The sequence below is a fragment of the Ooceraea biroi genome, chromosome 2 (genome assembly GCF_003672135.1).
Source record: "Ooceraea biroi isolate clonal line C1 chromosome 2, Obir_v5.4, whole genome shotgun sequence".
Classification (NCBI taxonomy): Eukaryota; Metazoa; Arthropoda; class Insecta; order Hymenoptera; family Formicidae; genus Ooceraea; species Ooceraea biroi.
The window spans coordinates 15,858,778-15,881,456 of record NC_039507.1 but is presented as its reverse complement, the minus strand read 5'-3'; the positions used below and the strand labels follow the sequence as shown (position 1 = coordinate 15,881,456).

The window sequence follows — 22,679 nt, the reverse complement described above, 5'->3', positions numbered from 1 at the left end:
TCTCGCTGGGCAATGTGTATTCTAAATTTTGCACACCGCGCTGGGATAATTACGCTTGCAAAAAGAAGACAACAGGTAGAGAGATAAGAGAGGTACAAAATATAGTCGTACATGACGCACGGTTTTGACTAAAATTACGAAAGCCCGGATGGAAATTACATTTTAACTTGTATCGGTAAAAACAAATATGCGAATGTACAAGAGAATTTGCTGTATGAAAACTTCATGATTATCTTCGCGATTTTATATTGAATAATTAAATTAATAAATTTCTATAAATACTCCAACATGTAAAATAAAATAAACTAACGTTCACAAAACGAAAACAGCGGAGAAGAGCGCGGTTCTCGGAATAAAATGTAAGAAAAATATTTGTTTTCGTAAATTTCCGTCTAAACAATGTAATAATAAAATGCGATATAAGAAAAAGAAATAATTAAACATTATATATTTTCTCTTATATTTGCAGAGGATATTAATTTTCTACTTTGATGAAAACGAATTATGAATTTAATGAATATTTACTGAATTGGCAAATAAATATTTGCATGTGTGCCATTCACGGGAATATCGAAATATCGATACTCGTAAGCACTCGTGGTGGAAGTACCAACTAGCTGTTGAGCCAAAAAAAAAGAATATGCGGGATGTAAAACCGTAAGCGCGCGATTCGTTATCGTTAATAATAGGCAATGCGGGAGCGGCCACGCCGAGATTACGTCGATCCCACGCATTTGAATAAAAACGGGTGAATTTTCTCTCGGCTGCGCGATATGATCTCTGCGGATCTTCAACAGAAAAAAAAGAGAAAAGAAAATAAAAGAGAAGAATCGCCCGAGCGGGATGAATCTCGGTCGTGCCGCGAACTTCTGCGATTATGACCGCGATAACGTCGCGCCCTGAAGAATCGAAACCCGAGTTCCTAATCGCGAGGGGATTCGGCGAACTCGAAGACGAGCAGAGAGGTGCCGGGCGCACCGACGTGGAACGTCGTGATTTATCGTCCTAACGCGTGTACTGATTTATTATCTCAGGAATTGACCCCGGGACGCGACCCCGGGCTCCTCGCTGCTGATGAGCGATGGCGCGTTTCCGTTAATGTCGGGAGCACACGTTGCGCGAATTATTGCCACCTTTGCGAAACTATGCCGAATTTACACGGCTCGCTCCTCGATGATCTCGCCGGACGAATCTCTCACGGTAAACATGATAAACGAGGCAGACCATCGTCGGACGCAGTCTTTCACGTTGCAATCAATCGTTGCAATCAATCCTACACTTCTGCTCGTCAAGGGATTCCGGAATGACAACTTGAGATTTAATAAGCTTTAATACATGTGCAACTTTCATACATGTCATATTGTTCGATATCGTTTATGATTTAAACATCAAGAATAGCGCAATAGCGCATGATTGCTCAATGACATTTAAGGTAGCGCTCGTCCCACGTCGGTAGTGAAAGAATTAAAATGTCGAAAATGAGAGATGTAGATAGCTCCTCCCATTTGAAACTCACGATATGACTATTGTACGGAGGTACAACATCCATTTGTACGATAACCGAATCATATAATTCACTCTAACATCATCTATATGAATCTATCCTCCATAACCACGCGCAAAACGAGGCCTTCTAACGTACTTTCACGAATCACTTGGATTGAAACACTATTTACATGTTCTATCTCGAATGATTCACGCCGCATGATCTTTCAGAGTGAATGGAAATAGATAGCTTCGCATTTCGATTTCCCGAGGATGATTATTTGAAAACATTAGAAATTATTCAATTCACACATATTTTTTCTAGTTTAGAGATGATTCAATCTTCAGATTCTTACGAATATATTTCGTATTCGCAAAAAGTTGCTCGGTGATTAATTTTTTTAATTCCATCTTTAATCGAATTTTATTAAATTCAATGTTACAATCATTCTGACATTAATTTGCTTTGTTGCACCTGGTCGGCTATTTATACCGGATCAGCTTATTTTTTCGCAATTAGACGCAATAAACGCGAGACATAAATTCCTTTCTTTAGCAATATTAATCCAAGAAGATCCGGCCGGGCAATATTACGGGCGCCGTTTCGGCATAGAAATTTCCTTGTAAAAAGTAAGCATTACATCCAATTATACGAAGTTTCGTCGTTAGGGACCTCAAAGGCACTTTCCTCCACGAGTACGGCAAAGAAGTCGGCGGCGCGGCTTGCACGGCTGGATGGGTCTGTTGTGCTTTGTCTTAATCGCGAAGGCGCGTTCCTCGTAGAAAATTAAGGAGAGGAGTTCGCGGCGACGCTAACACCGACAATGACAACGACAACGACGACGACGACGACGATGACACCGACATTGGATGGGAAGTGGAGAAAGTACGCGAGATAGAGCGAGAACAAGCCGTAGGAACGCCATGACCTCAAGGATAATAGACAAAGCGAAGAGAGAAAATAAAGAGGCAAGGATCTTGTACAGTATCATGTACAGAGAGATGGGAGAGTTTAAGCAGAGAGGAATCAAGAAGTCAAGGAGATAGAAAGCGAAGAAAGGAGGGAAGGAAAAGAGAGAACGACGAAGAAGCAAAGAGACGAGGTGATAAACAGAGAGGGAAAGTGATCGTTCGATTCTTAACACTATGGAGAATTATTATAATCTTCTAAAAGATCATGTTAATATGAACATAAAATATTGCATAGTATTTAAAAGGCAGCCATATAAAGAAAATTACCATAAATTTAAACAGCGTAAATCAAAATACAAACGAGAAATATGTAAAGACAGGCCGACCAGAAATCCAGGAAATGCGTAAATCACGCAACATGAGAAAAAAACAAATAGTAAGATACTAAAAGGTCTAGTTGAACGAAGAAAGATTGCGCGAGAAAAGGAAAGAGGGAGGAAAGATAGTTTCTTCTTCTTTCGTCTTCCAGATAGGAGAAGATGCTAAAGTTTGGAAAGCCCGAGGCGACCTCGGGGAAGACAGGAGAAGAAGAGAATTCTAGCTGAAGAGGGGTAAGCGGCAGAGACGGGAAAGAGGATACGAGAAAAGAGGAAGGGGCAACGAGAGAAGTTCCATGAGAGACTTACGGGCAGTCGCGGTACCGAGAGAAAGAACAAGAGAGAGATAAGAGACAAAGAGACGGACACTGACAATGAGAAAACGAGTACGGCGAAAGAGGAGACAGGAAGATGGTCGAAAGAAAGGAAGAGAGAAACAAAAGGGAAGAGGGAGAGGAGGGTAGAAAGAGATAGAAAGAGGCAGAAAGAGGTGTAGTAGGCGTACGTATATATACGAATACCGGCGACCATCCGAGAGAGGATATAAGGACACGCCGCTCGGGGCCGAACTCCGAAATATTCGACGAATTCGCTCGCGAAATCACAATGAAAGCCTCTCGTCCTGCTGTACGCTAGGTGCCCGCCCGTTGACGGCAGTCGCTCCGAGAGAGCGAGCGAGCAACCGGGCGACGTCCTTTAAACTCCGCCGCCGCGGCAACTCCGCCGAAACACGCCAATATTGACTTCCGCTGTATTACGCCGGGGTAATCGGAATTCGAATGCGGCGTACATTTTCCGACGGCATCAGGAGCGCCTGGAATTCGGCGTCGTTGAATTTCTCGTGTTGCGCGCACGCGACCCGGTGAATAAAATTTATTTGTCGCGAATGTGGCATATATTATTCATCGGCACGTCTATATACGTCCTGCACGTTGTACGTATAAGGTATCCCAGGTTCCCCGCTCTTTCTTATTATTTCTGGAGTTATCCTACTCGAGAGCAAGCTCTGCGAAGTTGCGGAGGATCAACAGCAACCACTCTAAACTCCGACTGCTCTATATATTTTTAGATTACATAAGACGCTAGAGTTACGTGAAATGTCATTTGTATCTTTAAATTCACAAAGATTACAAAATATCAACTTGTTAGAAAGTTCTTTGGGATATCAGACAAAGCGCATGGAAACTGCAATTTGCATCGATGGCGGCAGATGTTTTGACTCGCATCAATTCAAGTCAGCCGAAGATGCTTCTGCGTATCGCAGTGTTATCGGATACGTGACCCCCTCGTCTGACACAAGATAACTCCTACTGATGATAACACGCGTGCAAGCCGATTTAGCCGCACAGGAGCGAGCAACTACGTGAACGCAATGCGCGATTAAGATTGCACACATCATTTGATCATTACGCGCCGACTTGAGGAAAACTCGAGATGCTGGCGCATGGCATTCTTCGGATCTGAATCGGAATTTATTCCGACCACGCGCGAGTCATATGTCGGAGAACGATTCCAGACGTTTCGGGGGTCGAGAGTGAAGTACCGCTGGACCGGCGATTTTTCTATCTACTACTGGCAAATCGAGAATTCATGCTCGGAAGCTCGAGAGCGGTTCGGCATGCGAATTTTGCCTACGCGATGAGAGACAGCCGAGAGCCGCCAGGATTGTGGGAGTTTGAGAAGTTTTCATCGTTATGTGGGACAATTTATTGAACACTCTTGTGTCGCGAGTTATATGTCGAAAGAAACGTATCTCGCTGTACTTTAATTTTCCTTCGGCAAAATATGTTCAAGAAAGTTATTAGGAGGAACTTTTCAAAAAGTTTTGCATTATGTGTCTTCATTGAAATTTAAATGAATGCTTTGTTGTAACAACATGAGCAAGTTTTCAAAATATTTTGCGCAGTCAGCCTAATTATTTATTCGAATTTTGAAGTTGTATATATTCTTATCCTTATTTTCGCCTTGTAATTATTTGCAGTTGTGTAAACGTCGTCTGTAGCCAAAGTACAATTTCAAAGAAGAATACGACGTATATCAGCTTCGTAAGAGGACTTGTACACTTTGAGATGACTGGCGCATGAAAGAAGAAAGATGAGCAGCGAGAGATCAGATGAGGATGATGCGAGAGTTTGAGACATCGGGAGAGAGAAAGAGAGAAACAGACGAAAGAGATAAATGAGAGGGAGACGAGCGGAAACAGGATAATATGTGTGATATTCGCGTATGGATGTTCGGATCCTTTCAATAATTTTTATTAAAATCCGGTGACTATGCGGTGCATATTTTACGATAAGTCACATCGCTGGAATTCGACAATGACCCGGCATATTAAACCGCGTTTTAGCGTTTACCCTCGTTCCCCGGGTTTGCGCCGGGCATCGATAACCGATAATCCAACGTAAAATTCTCGCGATACTCTCATCAGAAAAACGAATTTTACAGCATATTTGGTCGTTTCCTTTTTTTATTTCCTTAAATATAAAATATAAATGCTTCCTTTGTATGACACGGTTTACACGACACAACTTCAAACACTTCTCAGTTAGTACAACTTCTGTTCTGTACTACTTTCATGATGAAATGAAGGTAATATTCAATAATGCAATATAATTGAACTGAGCCAATCTTTTCAGTCTAACAAAGACGTTTAACGGAGAAAGTATCTCTGGAGCATCAATAATCACAATGGGAAATACTAATAGCTTGGAATAAAATCTTTTCTATGCTCATAATACGTATCAACAGCAATAAAATAAAATAAAAAAAAAGATATCATATAAAGAGGAAGATCTCATGTCAGATCATTTTCGACATAAAACTTCGAAGCGATCAATTGCATTAAAAAGCGCAACGCGTTCGCAGATTCCGTATACGCACAATCCAAGTGCATCTTTCCGCTGCACGCGGATGAAACGAGCTGTATGACGAGCGCACACCATAATGATGCAACCGGGCACGGCGCCCTTATGGCAAACGTGGCGCACGAGGAGGAACGAGCGAGGCATGCCTCGTGCACGACGCGCCTCCTCGAGTACGGTCCAAGTGTATACAGGGTGTCTTGTATGTTAGCGGTGCTTACTATCATTCCTGCGTCTTCAACCAACTTCATCCAGCGAATTTATTTCTCCTACGACTTGTATTTCAACAGACATTCAACGGGACTAAAACAATTATTATATAAGTTATTTTACGTTATTAGTGGTCTGAATTTAAACATTTAAAAAGAGACGCTTGAAATAACATTCTCTTTCTGTTGGTGACTGCAACAGTAATCACTCAGAGATTTAAATTTAAGAAATTATTGTTTATTCGATAATGCATTATTCTGCATTGTTAAAAATTATTGTCTAATACCCAGATTAATATAAATAAAGTTCAGCACTTACTGAAAGGATCCACTCTTTTAATCCCAAACCATTCCCGCTTGTCGATAATTACGCTTTCAATTATCTCAAAGGCATAATGGAGAGCGAACTATCGACGAATCACTATGTGGACCGCGCGAGTATCCTACGCCCATTGTTTTTGTACGGGATTACGTTCCTGCGCCTCAAGAAATGAGCACTGAAAAAACCGGTCCTCGCCTATTTCAAGTTCGACAGACCCCGCTGCCAGCACTTGTAAGGGAGAAAGGCGGCGAACGCCGGGCTGGGACACCCTGTATACACATGTAGACGTGTATACACGTCGAGTCCTAGATTCTTGCTTTCGTATCCGTGAGAGAGGAGAGAAGGAACAAACTCGTGGCTCGCCAGTCCCACGGGGCCTCGGTGTCCTCAGTTATCTCGACCGGGCGGCGTGATGGCAAGAGGGAGGTAGGGAGGGAGGGAGGCACGGACGCGGGGCCTTACCTCCGCGCGATCCTCTTCTCAGTTGCCTTTCTCTCTCATGGCTAGTCCTTTCGAATCCATCCGCCTGCCCGTTCGCCTCATCTCCGTCCTCTTCCATGGGACGCCAACGCCGCCCCACATCCTTCTCCCTCCCTCCCTCCTTCTCTCTCTCTCTCTCTCTCGGAGCTGCCGTTTCTTACATTTAATTCCGCCTCGTCTGGTGATCTCTACCTCTTCGTCACGACCGCGCGAGAGCTCACCTCTGGACTTTCGTAAAATATGTATCCGCGTCTCGCTGATAATGAGAGGAGAACTCGCGAGCTCGCGAGCGGACCGAGCTCCGATCTCGCGACTTCGGAGCGGAGTGATTTCCTCGTTGCCTTCTGCCTCCCCATTTCTCTCTTGATTTACGTTTACCGATGATTTAAACCAGCGCCGCGACGATTAATAAACATAGCGTGCACAGCGTAACGCTCCAGACCCGGCAGTGGCGAACCACACGAGCAAATCGCCATAGAGCGGCGTAAGAGAATCGCGGTGAGCGCGAAACTCCGGGTACGATCATCGTCCGATATCACTCAGGTTTAATGCGCGTAAATTGTTTCTGTTCGATGACGAGAAACTTTCACAACTTTCAGCACGCGATCCGCCGGTGCATTACGCCGCGGCCGTAGCGGAAATTTCATTCGTTGGAACTGTACCAGTTCTTGTTTGTTAAAATATCATCGCTACAGGATTAATTCTCTTTGCTGTTGTCGCGCAATCGTGCTCCTCGATGCTAGTTAAACGTATACACGCGCATCTTTATCGGCAAAGGGGTTAAACAAACCCGGGTGCGAACGCGCTCGGAAAACAATCCGCGTATCGACCCCTCTAAACAAATACACGACGTAATTCGGCGACCCTTTCGCGCCTGTTATTTCAGGTACCCCTCTTCCCAAGTCCGAATGATCTTGCCCACATTTTTTCCCCGCGCGATCGGATTATAACGGGTCGTATTTCAAAAGGGATTCGTCCGGCCGTTTGGCTGAACAAGCATATTCGCCAGATTCATTGTCGCGAAGGAAAAACCGTAAGAGACTTTTAAGCAAAAATTGCTAGTAGTCGTTCAACCTTAGAACCGCGTTCTGTTCCTTTTCGGAATAATTGCAAAACTCAATAAAATCTCCATAGGATGAGAATAAAAATATGGGGATGAGAATAAGAAGAAAAATCGATAACCGACTGAGAGATTCTAATTAAAATTCCTGTTATTATTTTAAAGCAGTCTTTAACGTTAGACTAAAGAAGACGATCGTCTCTTATCTGCGCGCCTGATAAGAACGCTACAAGATCGCTCCTTTTCGCGTCGGGGACCGGAAAGGGTACGGAAAAAAAGAACGAACGGTCGACCTCGTTCCTCGCTGCCACCCTTCCTCATCATATACCGGTGAAATTGCCCGCGGAAGGCCGGCGGAAGGCCGACCCATAGACTTTTTGAGGTTAACCGCGCCGCCTGTTAATGGTCAGAGCCACGAAAGCCGGCCGTATTTTAAAGCCGCCAGTAGTCGGCAGCGAACTCCTTTGCGGCGTCGATTAACTTCAGCCGGAGCGCCGAAACGAAGACATGGGAACGCGAGAAAAAAGGAGGCGGCTCTGTTTTTACACATTTCTCAAGAGAGAAGGCTGGATAATTCAGAGATCCCTACGTTCGCACGAATTTATCGCGCTGTTATTAAGTGGCTTGAGGCGAAAATACAAGAGTCCCGTCGTATCTATATACGACCCGCGTAAATAACGCAACTCCATACAGGAAACATTTATAGGAGTCACGGATCTACCGAATCATCTCCTATCCATGGCTTCTTCAACCAATTCGGAGCCGAATACGCTGCTCTCTCTTTCTCTCTCTGCTGCAAGCTCAGGTCGTCAAAATCGCGCCGCAGCAAAAAAGTACGATATAAAGAGAACGCTGCGCGTGCTGCAAAAATCGGCCTTCTCGATGCACGCCACATATCGTTTTGGCACTTACAAAGTTGATCGATATGCGAATGGCTTGTCGAGAGAGAGAGAGAGAGAGAGAGAGAGAGAGAGAGAGAGAGAGAAAGCGCGGCCGATTCTCTCTCGCTCCGATCTCGGGGATTCCTGTGGCGCGGAGAGGAAGTCCATTGAGGAGCGGGGCGATGGAAGCGCGCCGATAACGCGATATTTCATCATCGCGGACGAGTCGAGCGAGTCGCGGACCCCCCGCTTCGAAGGCACCGAATGATCCGCCGAGCACGGCTCCCGGTTATTGAATGTCGAACGCGAAAGAGCGGACGATCGATCGCGTGACGAGGCGAAAAAGAATCGAGCGCGCGCTATCTAGATGAAGTTCATTAGAACGCGCGCTCCGCAGTCGGAACACGTCGTTTGCATTACCGGCACCGTCCATCCGTTCGTCCGTCGAGCGTGAGGGAGGCAGGTCGAGAGGAGAAAGGCCTGCTCCAGTTTCGAAAAAAATCGACTAATTATTACCGGTGCCAAGTACCGTTTAGTATCGATGATCGCTATTACTTTCACGCCCAGCCGACATCACGATTCTTATAAAGAACAGTTTCGTCTTTTTATTGACGATTTCATCGATCGCCGATTGAATCTGTACAGCTGACCGGTTTCAATTAAGGAACTGACATTCATTTCGAAAGGGAAACGCAAGACGCGTATAACAGAATTTTGTGCGTCACGTAATTTGCAATTTTTAATATATTTCTTCGTTCATTTCTACTCGATAATTATTATTCTTATTCGCAATTCTCGGTAATCTGTTATTATTTTTATTACACGAACCGAGATGACATTGTTATGCTGCCTTGAGATTGGAACTGGGATAGTAAGTACAGTTAACGTCGCCTTTTCTCAGTGATGCGCGCATTAAGACCGCCAATCGTCAACCGTACTGCGGAACGACGAGAAGTAAAACGGCACGTCGCGCTACTTTAGAAGCGAATGATGTTACGTTTATGCCGCTATTACGCAATATAAATCCGCGAACGCGCATAATACACTATGCACGATGCTAGGGCTGGATACCGGTTAGAGAGTGAATTACAGTAAATCATTTGGCCAGGGTACTTCATTAAGTATAATATCATCATGAAGGCGCTGAATCGCGGAGGAAAATAGCGCGGGAATGCGGCGTCGCGTACGCCGCGTAATGTTATACTTTTCGTAAATCATATACTTATGCGGTTTACCTCGAGGGCATACCAGCCGACGTCACCGCTTACGGTGCAATTGCACGGTGACGTTAAATCGCACGTGCAATCGTGTGGCGGATTACGTGTCCGCGGCTACTCGGCTGAAGTGACACGCGATGCGCAAATAAGTTTCAATAAAATCGCGATAACGCGACAGAGTGCATGCGCGGCCATGCGTAGCTAAGCGGTGTGTGTGTGTGTTTTTTTTTATTTTTTACTCGCCGTATCGTTCGTTATCGTATGAAGTAGTTCCGATAAATCGAAGTGAGGGAACGATGAGGAATTTCATTGCGTATCGGCTCTTTCCTGTGAACGTTTATTCTAAAACGCCTATCTTTCACCATTTAAAAGCAATCAGGATAAATAACATTATAGATTACTCGAGGCATCAAGTGCCAAATAGGAATCTCGACGTGGGAGATTAAGGTGTCAGTGGGAATTAACTCGTTGACTTGAATGAGATATTAAACAGGAATTAGTGCACTAATTCCTATGTAAATGATACCCTTTTAATCTTTGCTTCATGGTCCATTTGTCAAATCTTCGCATCCATTTTGAGAAATGTATATACGTGCTATATAAAATGTATCATAAAGCTGTACAGAGATTTTCAATTCCTGCACATTACGACAATAATTTAATTATGTATTATTACGTATACGCGACTGATAAAAAATGAATGATAAAATGTTAAATATTTAAATATATCAGAGAGGAAATATGGAAAAAAATTTTAAATACTCTTCTCGCAGCGACTTTTCTCTGGAAGCAGTTTTAACGATATACCGCAAGTATTATTAAATCTTTTTTTTAAACTCAAAGCTCAAACAAATTAGCAAGAATTATGTATATCTCAACGAGCACTGCGATAAGTATCATACGCGGAACATGGTTCACGACAAGGTACGAGGAGTATATCTCACTCTACATACAAGCACGGAAGAGTTAACTCTGAAGACTACGAAACACGCCTTTACTTGCGTGAAGACAGCGAAAAGAATCTGACACGGAGTTTGCATATATTACGATAATAAACTCGCGTTTAACGTGCCAGCGAGGCGCTCGACAACAGACTAGGGACGAGAGCGCGCTTAGGTTTACAAAAACATTATCAAATAGATAACTACAAAATCCTCGTCGTCTAATACCTTTATCGTCTCGAATTAAATCCAAAGACCAAGCGATGCGAGATGAATTGAAGAAATTCACGGTAGACATCACCTGATAATATTTCGATCGAATATAATATCTCGATCACGCTTGTAGAGTTATTTAGATACGCTGTCGTTAAATATCGAGCCGAGTCGAAACGGTACCAGTTCGAGTCGGAAGATAAAGGGAGCAGAAAAAACATGTACAAGACACCGAACAAGACTCACCCAAATCACGCCGCTGTAGAACCGACGATCCTCCCCTCGCCGAGCAGATCCTCCTCGAGGTTGTCGCTGACGGAGCGAGCTGGGGTGGGGGGGCAAAGTCAGTCCTGCACGCGCCCCCCCGATGTCACTCGGGTACCACCGTTCTCGACGACGATCCTCGTGCCGCGTGGCCGATGCACACTCACACACACAAGAGCCACCGGGCTTGCTGCTGTCGTATCGTTATTCCGATGGATGTTTCGTGATTTTTTTCTCTCCGGCCGCACACTCTCGCGAGCTCTCGCGATCTCTCGCGTACGAGATCTCAAATCTGTCGCACTGTACGGCGAAACACTTGATCACCACGAGGAGGCGCCGAGCGATAGCACGGGGCCCGACATCACAACTTCCGGTACTCCCTTTCGACGTGTACGTATACGTGTCCGTTCGTTTCACTCGTATTGTCTGTTCGCTTGTGTGTCTCGGGTCACTGGCGCTCTGTCTCTTTTTTCTCTCTCTCTCTCTCTCAGCCGCGTGGAATCATCGTGCGCGCGCGCCCGCTCGATTCCGCTCGGCGTACACGCGTTCGCGCGCGCCGCGTGAGACCGCGGTTACGACGAGCAGGATTCCTTCGACGGGGCGGCCGGTCGCTGGTTTCCGGGTGATTCGCGGACCAGGTGATGCGTGGCGGTGGCGACGACGTGCGGACAGGTGCCGCCGCTTCGGCATCTAGAGAAGCAATTGAAGAGCATATGAGAGAAATCTGGATAGGTGCATGATGACGCGCGTCGCCCGTTTTCGACGGGCGACGCGATCGAATGGCGAACGACGTCGTCGGAGCGGAGCCGGCCGGCCGGCATGCATGCGTGTCGCGAAACCGCGGGGAGCCAGTATGGCGCCGAGCCTTCTTTCGTGTTCTCCCTCTCCTCTCTCTCTCTCTCTTACTCTCTCCCCTCTCCCGCCTCTCCAACTTTCTCCCTTTATTTCCTTCGTCCTGACTCGCCGCTCACTTCACTCACCTCGCACTCGGCCGTTCTCGCTCGCTCATTCGCCTCGTCTCACTCGCTCTCACTCGCTCTCACTCGCTTCACCCTTTTTCACTCGTCGATTCGCTTTGTTTGCTTTCTCCTATGCTTGTCCGCTCTCGCTTTCTTCCCGTCTCCCCCCCTCTCTCTCACTCCTCATTCGCTGTCATTCAAGCACACGTAGCACTCTTTCGCCATGTTCCTTTTCGCTCGCCGCTCGCGCGTTCCTCGCGTGTGCGTCTGGATCATGCCCGTTCTCCTCTCTCCCGCTCCCGTCTGATCCGCACCTTAGCCCAACGCGCGATCTCGCGTTACTCGCGTCTCGCGCGCGCGTGACACCGCGAATGTCGCTCGCGCAAAAACGAAGAGCGGATCGCGAGCGAGCGCGCACGTAAACAAGCGATACCGGGAATGCCGGGTATTCTCGTGGAACCGACGGGATTTAGGAAATCGAATTTACATTGCCACTTGACAACACGAGGAAGTGACGTTTATTGATACCGGAAACGCGCGATTGTCGTCACACACGATGTAAAGCAATCGCGAGCGATTGTTTACCGCGGATGCATCCCGACCGCGTCACGACACTGGCGTAACGTTCAATTCAAATTTCTATCGAGCGAAGTTGGCGATTAGTCGCGGTTAGAGTTGGTTATATCTAGGGAATTCGTCGCGAGAAGTGCGCCGATCGCGTTCGAAATGCACGTTCCTCGCCGACGAGGAGGCATCGAAAATCAAAGCTGCTGCTATTACTAATGACGCCCGATTATTCGAATCACTAGTGCGCGCACACCTTGAAACACATCGGTTACCACTGCGTGGCGCACGCGACGACCTAGAAAACTCGCGTTTTCAAGCATGCAACGTCTTCTCATGCGTCGCTCCCATCCAACTATCGATAAAATAAAAACTTAACAAGCGCTTCTAGTCGCGTTTTAAAAATAGCTTGTTGAAAGGAAAATATCCATACATAAATAAATAAACGAACGCGAATTCGAAATTCTAGCTTTTCTTTCCGATATTCGATCTATCGATAATTTTCCATCGCAAACTCGTAAAGTGTGTGTTCCTAACCTTTGGAAAAAAAAGAGAGAATAAACGAGCGGGCAATGAATCGCGTAATCGCGCGCATATTTAACAACACTGCGCGCTTTTGCTCCTTTTGCGAGAGGAAGAGAGAGAGAAGAATCGCAAAAGCGCAGCGACGAGGCGCGTCCGTCGCGACGCGTCGTCGGCATGCACCGGTCCCCCGGCGTGCGTATCCTGCACAGCCGAGTTCCTCGGCGCTAAAATGGCGATCGAAGTGACAGCTTTCGCCGCCGCCGCCTCTCCTCGTACATACACCTCCTCCGCCACCTCCTCGTCGCGACGAGGCTCAGCTTTGACGAGACTTTGCGCGCCGCGCGACCGGTGCGCGTTCTCTTTCTCTCTCTTTCTCCTTCTTTCCTCGATAACAAACGAGACTGATAACAGCCTACTTGGCGACTACTTCTTTACCGCTTCCGAGAACGCCGCGTCGCGCTTCATTCTCCCTTTTTCCCCGATTCACGATCGCATCACTCTTTCTCTCTCTCTATCTTTCGTTCATTCTATCTCATTCACACAGCACATACTCTCTCGCTCACACGTTTGCATTAATTCTCTCATTTTCTTTCTTTCTCTCTTTCTCGTTCTCTCCTCATCCGCCGCTCTCCAGCATGCAGCGCGAGAAAGAGAGGGACGAGGGAGGCTGTTTACTCCTTTTCTCGGGGCTGGGCCTTTACCGAGCGCGCCACGACGACCACGACGCACCGTCTCGACGACGGTGACGATGAACGCGAAGAGGACAAAGAACGACGACGACGACGATGATGATGATGACGACGAAGACGTCAACGATGACGACGACGACGACGGCGGCGGCGGCGGTACTCGATGGCGGTTTTCTCACGGAGGAATCTCTCTCTCTCCTCGGTCCCGGACGACGCCTAACACCACCACCTCCACCACCACCACCACCACCACCACGATGCCACCTACTCGACAGCAGTGCTTGCCCGGACTCACGGGACTCGACTGGGCTTTGCCAGGCCACGATACGCCCCTCACGTCCCCCCGCTACCCCCGCCGCACTTGCGCCGACCGGCTATCGCTCCTGCCTACCCTCTTCTCTCGCCCTGTCGCCGCGCCGGTACTAGCCGTTCCGCGCGCCTCGATTCACCCCCAGCGCCGGGTTGTACTAACCGTGTCACGTGCCACGAACCCCCGCGGAGCTCCCACGCCCGCGGCACGGCCAATCGCGCAAGCTGCCGGCGACAGGGGCGTACCTCGTGAAACCCTCAAAGGGTTGTTTCGGCGACGTTTACGCGATAATACTACGAGGAACTCGTAGTCTACGAACCGGGGGAGGCGGAAAGCTGATACAAATTATCCCGGGGCCCGGCGCTCCGGGAGGTAGCCCGGCGGAGTGCACGTGCATACATCTCCGTCCCCCCTCCCCCGCCCCCGCCGCCAATTCGTTAAATCGTTATTTAATTTTGACATTCAGAGTTAGGAGAGGTGCTGGGTGAACCGGGGGGATCTTGCACGAGTTTCCTCTTTTTTAAGAACAATTTTTCCGTGCGTCGCGTATGTTTTATTCATGTGAGATTTCGCATGAAGCGGCGGCATGTCAATGTGCGAGGCGAGGAGGCGAACGCGTAGGCGAATGCACAAAGAACTCGAGCATTTTCTTCATCTTTAATATCCTTTCTCGATCCCGCCGAACGCACGTGTACTACCCTTCGCGTACGATCGCCGCGTGTATACAGGATGTTCACGTTTTTTCCGCATCGATACCTGGCGATGAAACATCTTGGGGGGGGCAGTAGTTTAGCCGTAATTTCTCCTGGAAGATTTCGTCACTAATAAATTTTCTAATCTGCGGTCTTCAGCGTTATCCCCGTCGTAATAAAGCGTCGAATAAAACTGTCATTTCGTTATTTACATCGCCGAGATTAATCTCCCGGGAGCTTCTTGCCTCGGGTCGTTAACTGCTCATAATGGACATTTTCATTCTAAATCTGTCATCGGCGCGGCTTGGCGCGGGACACCCGGTATAAAGTCTCGGCGATAAATAACTGCACGCGCGAGACGACACGCGTTAAAGCGCAATGATGAGGACGAGAACGAAGCGGGCGGGGAAACGGGCGCGTATGCAAATGCGCGCATTGCTCGACGTTCGACCTCTTGCACGAGTAGGTACGCGAGAGAGGCAGGCTGCAGAGACGAGAGATACGTGCAGGAAGGGAGAAAGAGGAAGAGAGAGAGAGAGAGAAAGAGGAGGGATGAAGGTGACTCGCGGGGGGAAAGAATCCCGTTGATCGTTTCGCAAAGATATTCTCCTACGCGGGATCAGTCGCGTACGAATTTTTCTGCGTCCCTTTGAAGTCGAGCCGCTGAAACTCGAGAGAGAGCTACTAACCGAACCGCGGATGTCGGCCGTGAAACGGGCCCCACCTTGCCACGCCGATTTCGCGCCTTGGGCATGCCGCGTCTCCTCCCACGCGATTTAGGCGTGAGAAGATTCGCGTATACGAAAATCGAATGCTCGGGCCTAATTTTCCGGCTTCCCGGCGTCTCTAGGCACCGCGTCTCCTAGACGCGGTGACGGTCGCACGTGAGAAAATTTATGTATGAGGAGCCTGCCGAGCGCGTCCTCGCGAGTCCTGCTCTCGCATTCTTTCGGCCGGTTTGAGGTTAGGTTATGCATTTTTCGATTTTGGAGTAATCTGGAATTGCGATTCCGATGAGACGCGACAAACTCGATTTGTTGGAATTAATAATTAATTTGGAGCCCATGAGGTTTCTGTCAAATTACTTTCGGGAGTGTAAGGAACCTTCAATGTACAGAAAAGCAGAATAGCAGAAGAGGTAAAAATCGAAATAAGATCAAGATGATCATAATCAAATTATATACAGGGTGTCCCAGAATTGTGTATGAAGCGCTCGTGAGCGGGTAGAACGCATCGACTTGAGAAGAAAAGTCCTTTACCGTTTTGAAATTTTCTCAATAGTTAACGAGTTATTAATTATTAAAAATCGCTATATTAGTCCGGCCTATCGCCGAATGCAAGCGCGCGGCGAGATGCGACCGCCTAGAGATCGAGGTTGCTAGGCGAGCGGAGAATTGTTTATTACAAGTCGCTCCTGCCTAGCCATTGCCACTTGTAATAAACAATTCTCCGCTCGCCTAGCAACCTCGATCTCTAGGCGGTCGCATCTCGTCGCGCGCTTGCATTCGGCGGTAGGCCGGATTAATATAGCGATTTTTAATAATTAATAACTCGTTAACTATTGAGAAAATTTCAAAACGGTAAAGGACTTTTCTTCTCAGTTCGATGCATTCTACCCGCTCACGAGAGCTTCATACACAATTCTGGGACACCCTGTATATACTTTTGAAAGCGCGAAATAAAAACAGATTTTTAACAACAAAATTCCAAATTGTAACTTTCAGCTTTGGATGCTCGGCGGACACGAAGAGGCAAAAACGAAACGAACGGCGGGGCGGGACCTCGACATCGACATCGACAGCTACATCGTGAAACGGAGGGTCGAAAACGATCTCTGATAATTGATAATTGGTTTCCCGGTGAAAGTCAATTATCCTGCCGACCCTTGTTGTTTGATGTAAACTTCGTTTGGTAAGCAACTCGCCACTCGCCGTTTATCGCTCGGCAACGCGCGCGCGGACCGCGATGCTGAAAACAACGCAAGTATCGGATTATGCTCGTTAGGCGCTGGCCCGGCGATGGTGTCACTTTCGTTATTTATGCACGCGTCACGTATGCTGGGCGTTAGGTTTAATTTCATTTCCGCCGCTGATCTCGGGAACGTTTGGCCGCGCCACGCGGAATATCGGAGCCGGCCGGCGCGGCGTGGCGCGGCCCGTAATTGAATCTGTAACGGCGAGCAAATCAGCGTGGCGATCATTACGTTACACGAGTCGCGCACTCGACGTGGCGATCGACGTTCGTTAGCCAATCGCTTAATTGCCGGCGGGCAGGCACAATGGACCTCCGGTTAAGCCGCAGCTTTGTGTTTAAAGCGTTAAATAAACGCGGGCCCACACACACAACTCGACGGCTGGTGGCGGCGATCTAGTGGACCGTTGTGCTGAATTGCCATTATTATCGTTATTTTTCCGGGGGAGTAAGAAGATACGCTCGATCGCCAGGATTTCCTCGTTTCCCCTCAGAGCGATCTGATGGCGACGGGATAATCGATATTATTTGTGGATTGTTACTCGAGGATTCGGCCGATGCCGTTCTCAAAAATTGCGCGTTATTTGTTTTTTATATTTTCGGCAGCAACGTGGATGATTGGACATGCGAAACCGTTGCCGAACAAGAATATTTTTCGTGTCGACTGTCACCTATGTTGATAAATAACGTTACATGTATCTATATGTATGCAGCAAGTATCGAGAGGTTTGCAATAAAGCAAATAAAGCTCCAAGTAAATGAATGGTCGGTTTGAAGGAGCTTTTTACTATTAATTTACGACATCGTTACGGAGCAGAAAAAGTTTAATGGTAAATAAAATCATGGTCAAGTGTTCTCGAAAAGATTAGAAAGTGCTCGATTCGCTAAATAAATTTCCTTACGTATATCTATTTGAAGTAATTAACCCTAGCTTCCCAGACTTTCAATTTTCACGGGCTACCCCGTCGAACATTTAGTTAAAAATATAAGAAAAAATCAACTGATTTTAAGTTACTTTTTTTATTGATACGCCACACATCAGGAATATGCCTATAGGAAAATTTGAAAAAGAAAGTAGTAAAATATTCGCCTGTGAAAAATCGTGAATTATTATCATTACTTTATTTTACTTGGGACACCCCTGTGTGGCAAGCTAACTTATCTCTCATAAATACAATACATATTTCCTTGAAAACAATTAAGCACTAATTGTCCTCTTACATCGCTGCACCGGCTCTCGACGAGCAAATAATAGGCGATCGTTAAACGTTCACGACTAACTCCTACTCTAAAATACATAATGCAACATTTCTTGAGGAATTACGCGGATGAACTCATCAAGGGAGAGACGTGCATGACGGTGTAACCACGGACAGTGGCTTTTCGGTCGCATTGTGTGTTATTGCTTCAGCGCGGCGACAAGCTCACAGCGAAGGGCAGCGGACACAAGCGGTGGAAATTTGTCGTTCGGCCGAGTAGCGCGATAATTAGGTTTTACTTAGCTCGCTTTAATAATCCAAACACGACGTAAAGTGCGTGTACGCGCGCGCGCGTCCTTGCGATTCCCGGCCGCAGGAGCGGCCGCGACATTAGCGTCAACGTAGCCGCGGGCGGGTGACAAATTTTGCGAGCCCTCCCCTCCCCCGCCGACCGGGAGAATTATTAATGCGTTTTCCGGAAGCGAGGTTACGGGGGCTGGCTGCCGCGCGCGCAAAATTAGCAAGCTGCGAGGCGGCCGCGTTCCGCGCTACGAGCGGATTCCGATCGAGATAATGAAAATTAACGACGTTAAAGCGCCGTCACGCCTGCAATTAATTATCGCCGCGGCCCGTGCTGCCGATCGGCCCACGGTACACCGCCCCGTACCCTCTTCTGCGCTATTGCTACAACATAATCGCGATATCAATCCTTCATTAATTCCCGTAGCCAAAGGACGACGCGCGCCCGGCGACTCTTCCTCCGCGTGCGTGCGCACGCCGCGCGATTAATTCTATGGGGTACTCTATAAGGCTGCACACAGGGTGTCCCGCCGTCGCCGGATATTAATGCCGCGTTGCTCGAGTTAGCGCACGCCGAAGAGTGCTCTTTCATGCTCGACGGTCGCTCGCGTAGAACGCCGAGACTCGAATCGGCGGATCACCTGATCCGCGTGTTCGTTTCCCTCGGCCGAGAGATTCATGATCGATCAACCACTCGATCGAGAATCACGGTTCCGATGATAGGGAGAAGCCACTCAGCGCGATCCAGCGAAGAATTGAAGTCGATGGTTTAGTTAGGTGGAAGAAAGTCTGAAAAGCATAATATGTACATTCCGTTTGAGTGGATAAAATTTTCGAGACACCCTTTATACACGTCGAACCATCGGAGCTCTATGAATTATACATTGCGCCACGGCGGCACCCTCGCCGCGAAGTTCCTCGCGCGGTGGATGATCGCCGTCGCACTCACGCGGACGGAGAGATAAGGCAAACAAACGGAACTCTTAATAAAACGACAGCGATAGCTAAACAACGGGCGGCGGCGACGGCGGACGATCTTCTTCGTCGGGCGGCGATCCAGACGCGGATTGATCGTTTGCCAAATTGCAGGCTGTGTACGCTTCCGAGAGCTTTTCCCTTTCTTGCGCTCTCCTCCCTTTTAATTCGCTGCTTTTCACCATAGTCGCCGCTTCGACGATGAAACAGTCTTATTTTCCTTTCTCCAAGAGGAACGAGATTGATGCACAATAAATGTATCAATAACAAATTTTTATTAAACAATTAGTGACAATGTTTGTAGATATTATTAATTAATATCGAGTTTAAAGAAAAAACGACAATTCGTGTTTCATGTTTGAACTTTAAAATCTGATTTCTAAGGTAAACCTTTATGAATTGTTCACACAGCTCTGTGTCAACGCTCATGCTTAAACGTCGTAATAAAGTCTTTAATCTCGCTGACAATCCTAACGAATATCTTACTTGAAATTTTAAGTCGTGTCTCGTGCATCTGGTATTCAGAAATGCCGACTGCAGGGAAACACGTGCCCCGCACGTGTACATGTCAGGCCGTAAAAAGAAATGACTTCTTGGCAGGGCATGTCGCGCGGATACTCTCAAGATTCTTAAGTACACTCATCATGTACATGCGTATGATTTATTGAAACAAAAAAGTATTCACGGTGATTATGCGTCTTTGTGATAATGTAAAATCATATCACATTACATGTTTTAAATAATGCCATTTGTTTTATCTACTTGCGATGTGTTTGAAATAAACTACAAATGCTAATCTATAATTTATTTAATATTAAATTTTTCTTTTTAAAGAAAGCAAGAAAAAATTTAAATCTTTTCTATAAAATTACGTATAATTTAATTAAAATAATTAGTATAAATTTATGCTGGCAGTAATAGATAATTAATTATTTCTTAGCATAAAATGAATAAAAGCAAGGAAGGAACAACTTTGTTATTAAAATATTTTATACATCATACACGCGCTTAAACCTGTTTTTTATGTATCAAGTTTTGAAGAAACGTAAAGGAAATACAGTGGACAAAGTGCGATGTAAGCTACTTTATTGTCTCAAAAATTGTTTAAATTTTTGAATATCGAGTGAAGTAGCTAGCACTTCGAAAATCATATATTGAGGATTATCCGGATCCGGTTGAGCGTTTATCACCGTTGTCATTTTGTACAACCAGCTGGCTGCAGAACTGCCCGATTCTACTCTTACACGTGTGCGCAATAGTCCGGTGACAGCCAAAAGGATCTTCTCTATTTTCAAGCGCAACAGATCAATTCCTATAAACGTTTAAACGATTTTAAAGACCTGTTCCAAATTTCAAGCACGTTCGTCTTCATTAACAATGAGGCATTCAAGTAACACCTGTCAAGTTTTTAGCGGAAACGGCAATCACATCCTTGGGTATGCAGTCGCTCGTAACCAGGTCACATTTATTCGCAACGTCGATTATTGGACGTTCCGTGTCTATCATTGGTTTTACCGTTTGCTGGACGTGTTGATACTGCGCTTTCACATCGGGATGGCTAACATCGTACACGTGAACTATCACATCCTAAGGAAGAAATCCGCAAAAAAATTTAGAAATTGTCTCGGTAAATAAAAGGAGAGAAGTAATCGTAACAGTGACTGAGCAACGGTTTACCACATACGGCGATCATGGCGTCCTCCAAAGTTACAATGAACGGTTCGATCAGGCTCTCCGGCACGTCTTGGATAAATCCGATAGTATCCATGTACAGCACTTTTAATTTGTTCAGTAAAATTCCCTGGTGCGCGGTCGTGTCGAGGGTGGCGAACAATTTATTTTTCGGCCGCAGCGAACTGTCATCCGTGAGTGCTCTTATCAAGGAGGTTTTCCCCGCGTTCGTGTAACCGATCACGGCAATCGTAGGGAAGCCGTTTTTCTTGCGGCTGCGTCTGATGAGCTGCCGGTGCTGCTGCAACCTTTTCAACTCACTCCTCAGTCTCTTCTCCCTGCCGTCGAGCAACAGCTTCGTCTTCTCCGTCACGTTAATCGCGCCGCTCTTAGTGACACACGTCTCGAACAGCTTCTTGCGGATGTACGGTATCTCTGCTAACGTCACTTGCAGCTTCGCCTCCGCGCTCTGTGCATGCCTGCGGAATATGTGGACGACTATGGAGTAACGGTCGTATATTGGTAGGCCAAGGATCTCCCTCAACTGGGCAATTTGACGAAATCTCAACATGTTAGTGCTGACGAATACGGCAGAGACGTCGCCGCACTGACTTATCTGCTGCTTCAAGTCGTTCATCGAGCCGGTACCCAACAGTGTCTTCCTCTGCAGTGTGAGTAACGGAGCATACTTTGTTCCAACCACGCACCAGTTGGGTAGGGTGTTTATGAGCGCCACTGCTTCAGCCAGCTGCAGCTCCGGCGAGGTGTTTCTTTTCTTGTCTCTGCCCCATTTTATGTACGGTTGTAAAATAAATGTCCTGTGTCCACCGGTTGCAGTGCCTAAGCAATAATTGGAGAGCTCGGTGTATTCGTGCTCTTCCGCTTCTCCCTCAAAAGACTGATGCTCCCCGGAATCATGTTTAAAACGGCAAACAACGTTTTGCAACAATATTCCTGACCGTTTGCAAACCGTGTCTGCAAACTCAGTTTTGCTGTACGCTTGGAAATTACACTGCGCAATGTTCAAGATCTTACGCACGCAATGCATCTTGCAAAGATGAAATTCTATATCTGGTTACTATTAATTTTGTACATTATACAAACTATTCAATATCGATATAGTTTTATTACAATTTTATTACAGTTATTCATGTGCAAAATCACTTAATGTCATCGTACCCTCTGAACATGTGCATTTCGCTTAATATTTATCTTTCACACAAAGATAATAATTAATATTATTATACATGTAATGTAAACAGCTAATATAGATATAGAAATTGCAAATAGTATAAAATCACATTGCAATAATTATTATTCCTAAGATGTTCACTCTTTCACTGCGAGGTTAAGTCCTAACCTCACTTCTGACAAGAATCAGTCAGTCAATAATTATCTGATGTTTTTCCGTCCATGTAACTTATCGTTACTATTTACACATGACATTAACACAATATATACATTAAGTATGTAGTATCAATGCAATTACGCAAAGTAGCTAAAATACCAGCATGATTAGCCTCGCACCGATCAGCTGATTTTACACATGCGAGTACGCCGTACACACGGAGCGCCACCAAGCAGCTTCGCCTGTATGTACAA

General features: G+C 46.5%; 2 protein-coding genes across 2 annotated transcripts in view; both read right to left on the bottom strand.

The window, feature by feature from the left end:
- LOC105280134 (plexin-A4) overlaps positions 1-14,264 on the bottom strand; it is a 234,719-nt gene extending 220,455 nt beyond the window's left edge. Inside the window, exon 1 of the mRNA XM_011340393.3 lies at positions 11,205-14,264. The gene's annotated coding sequence lies outside the window, so the exon portion shown is untranslated. The remainder of the gene's footprint in view (positions 1-11,204) is intronic.
- Positions 14,265-20,367: 6,103 nt separating this feature from the next.
- LOC105280133 (putative GTP-binding protein 6) lies at positions 20,368-22,662 on the bottom strand. The gene is made up of 3 exons (XM_011340392.2): positions 21,091-22,662; positions 20,804-20,993; positions 20,368-20,718 (listed from the first exon to the last, which is right to left on the bottom strand). Exons 1-3 carry the CDS (start codon positions 22,123-22,125, stop codon positions 20,492-20,494), a joined length of 1,452 nt encoding a protein of 483 aa, XP_011338694.1. The 5' UTR covers positions 22,126-22,662; the 3' UTR covers positions 20,368-20,491.
- Positions 22,663-22,679: the final 17 nt, after the last annotated feature.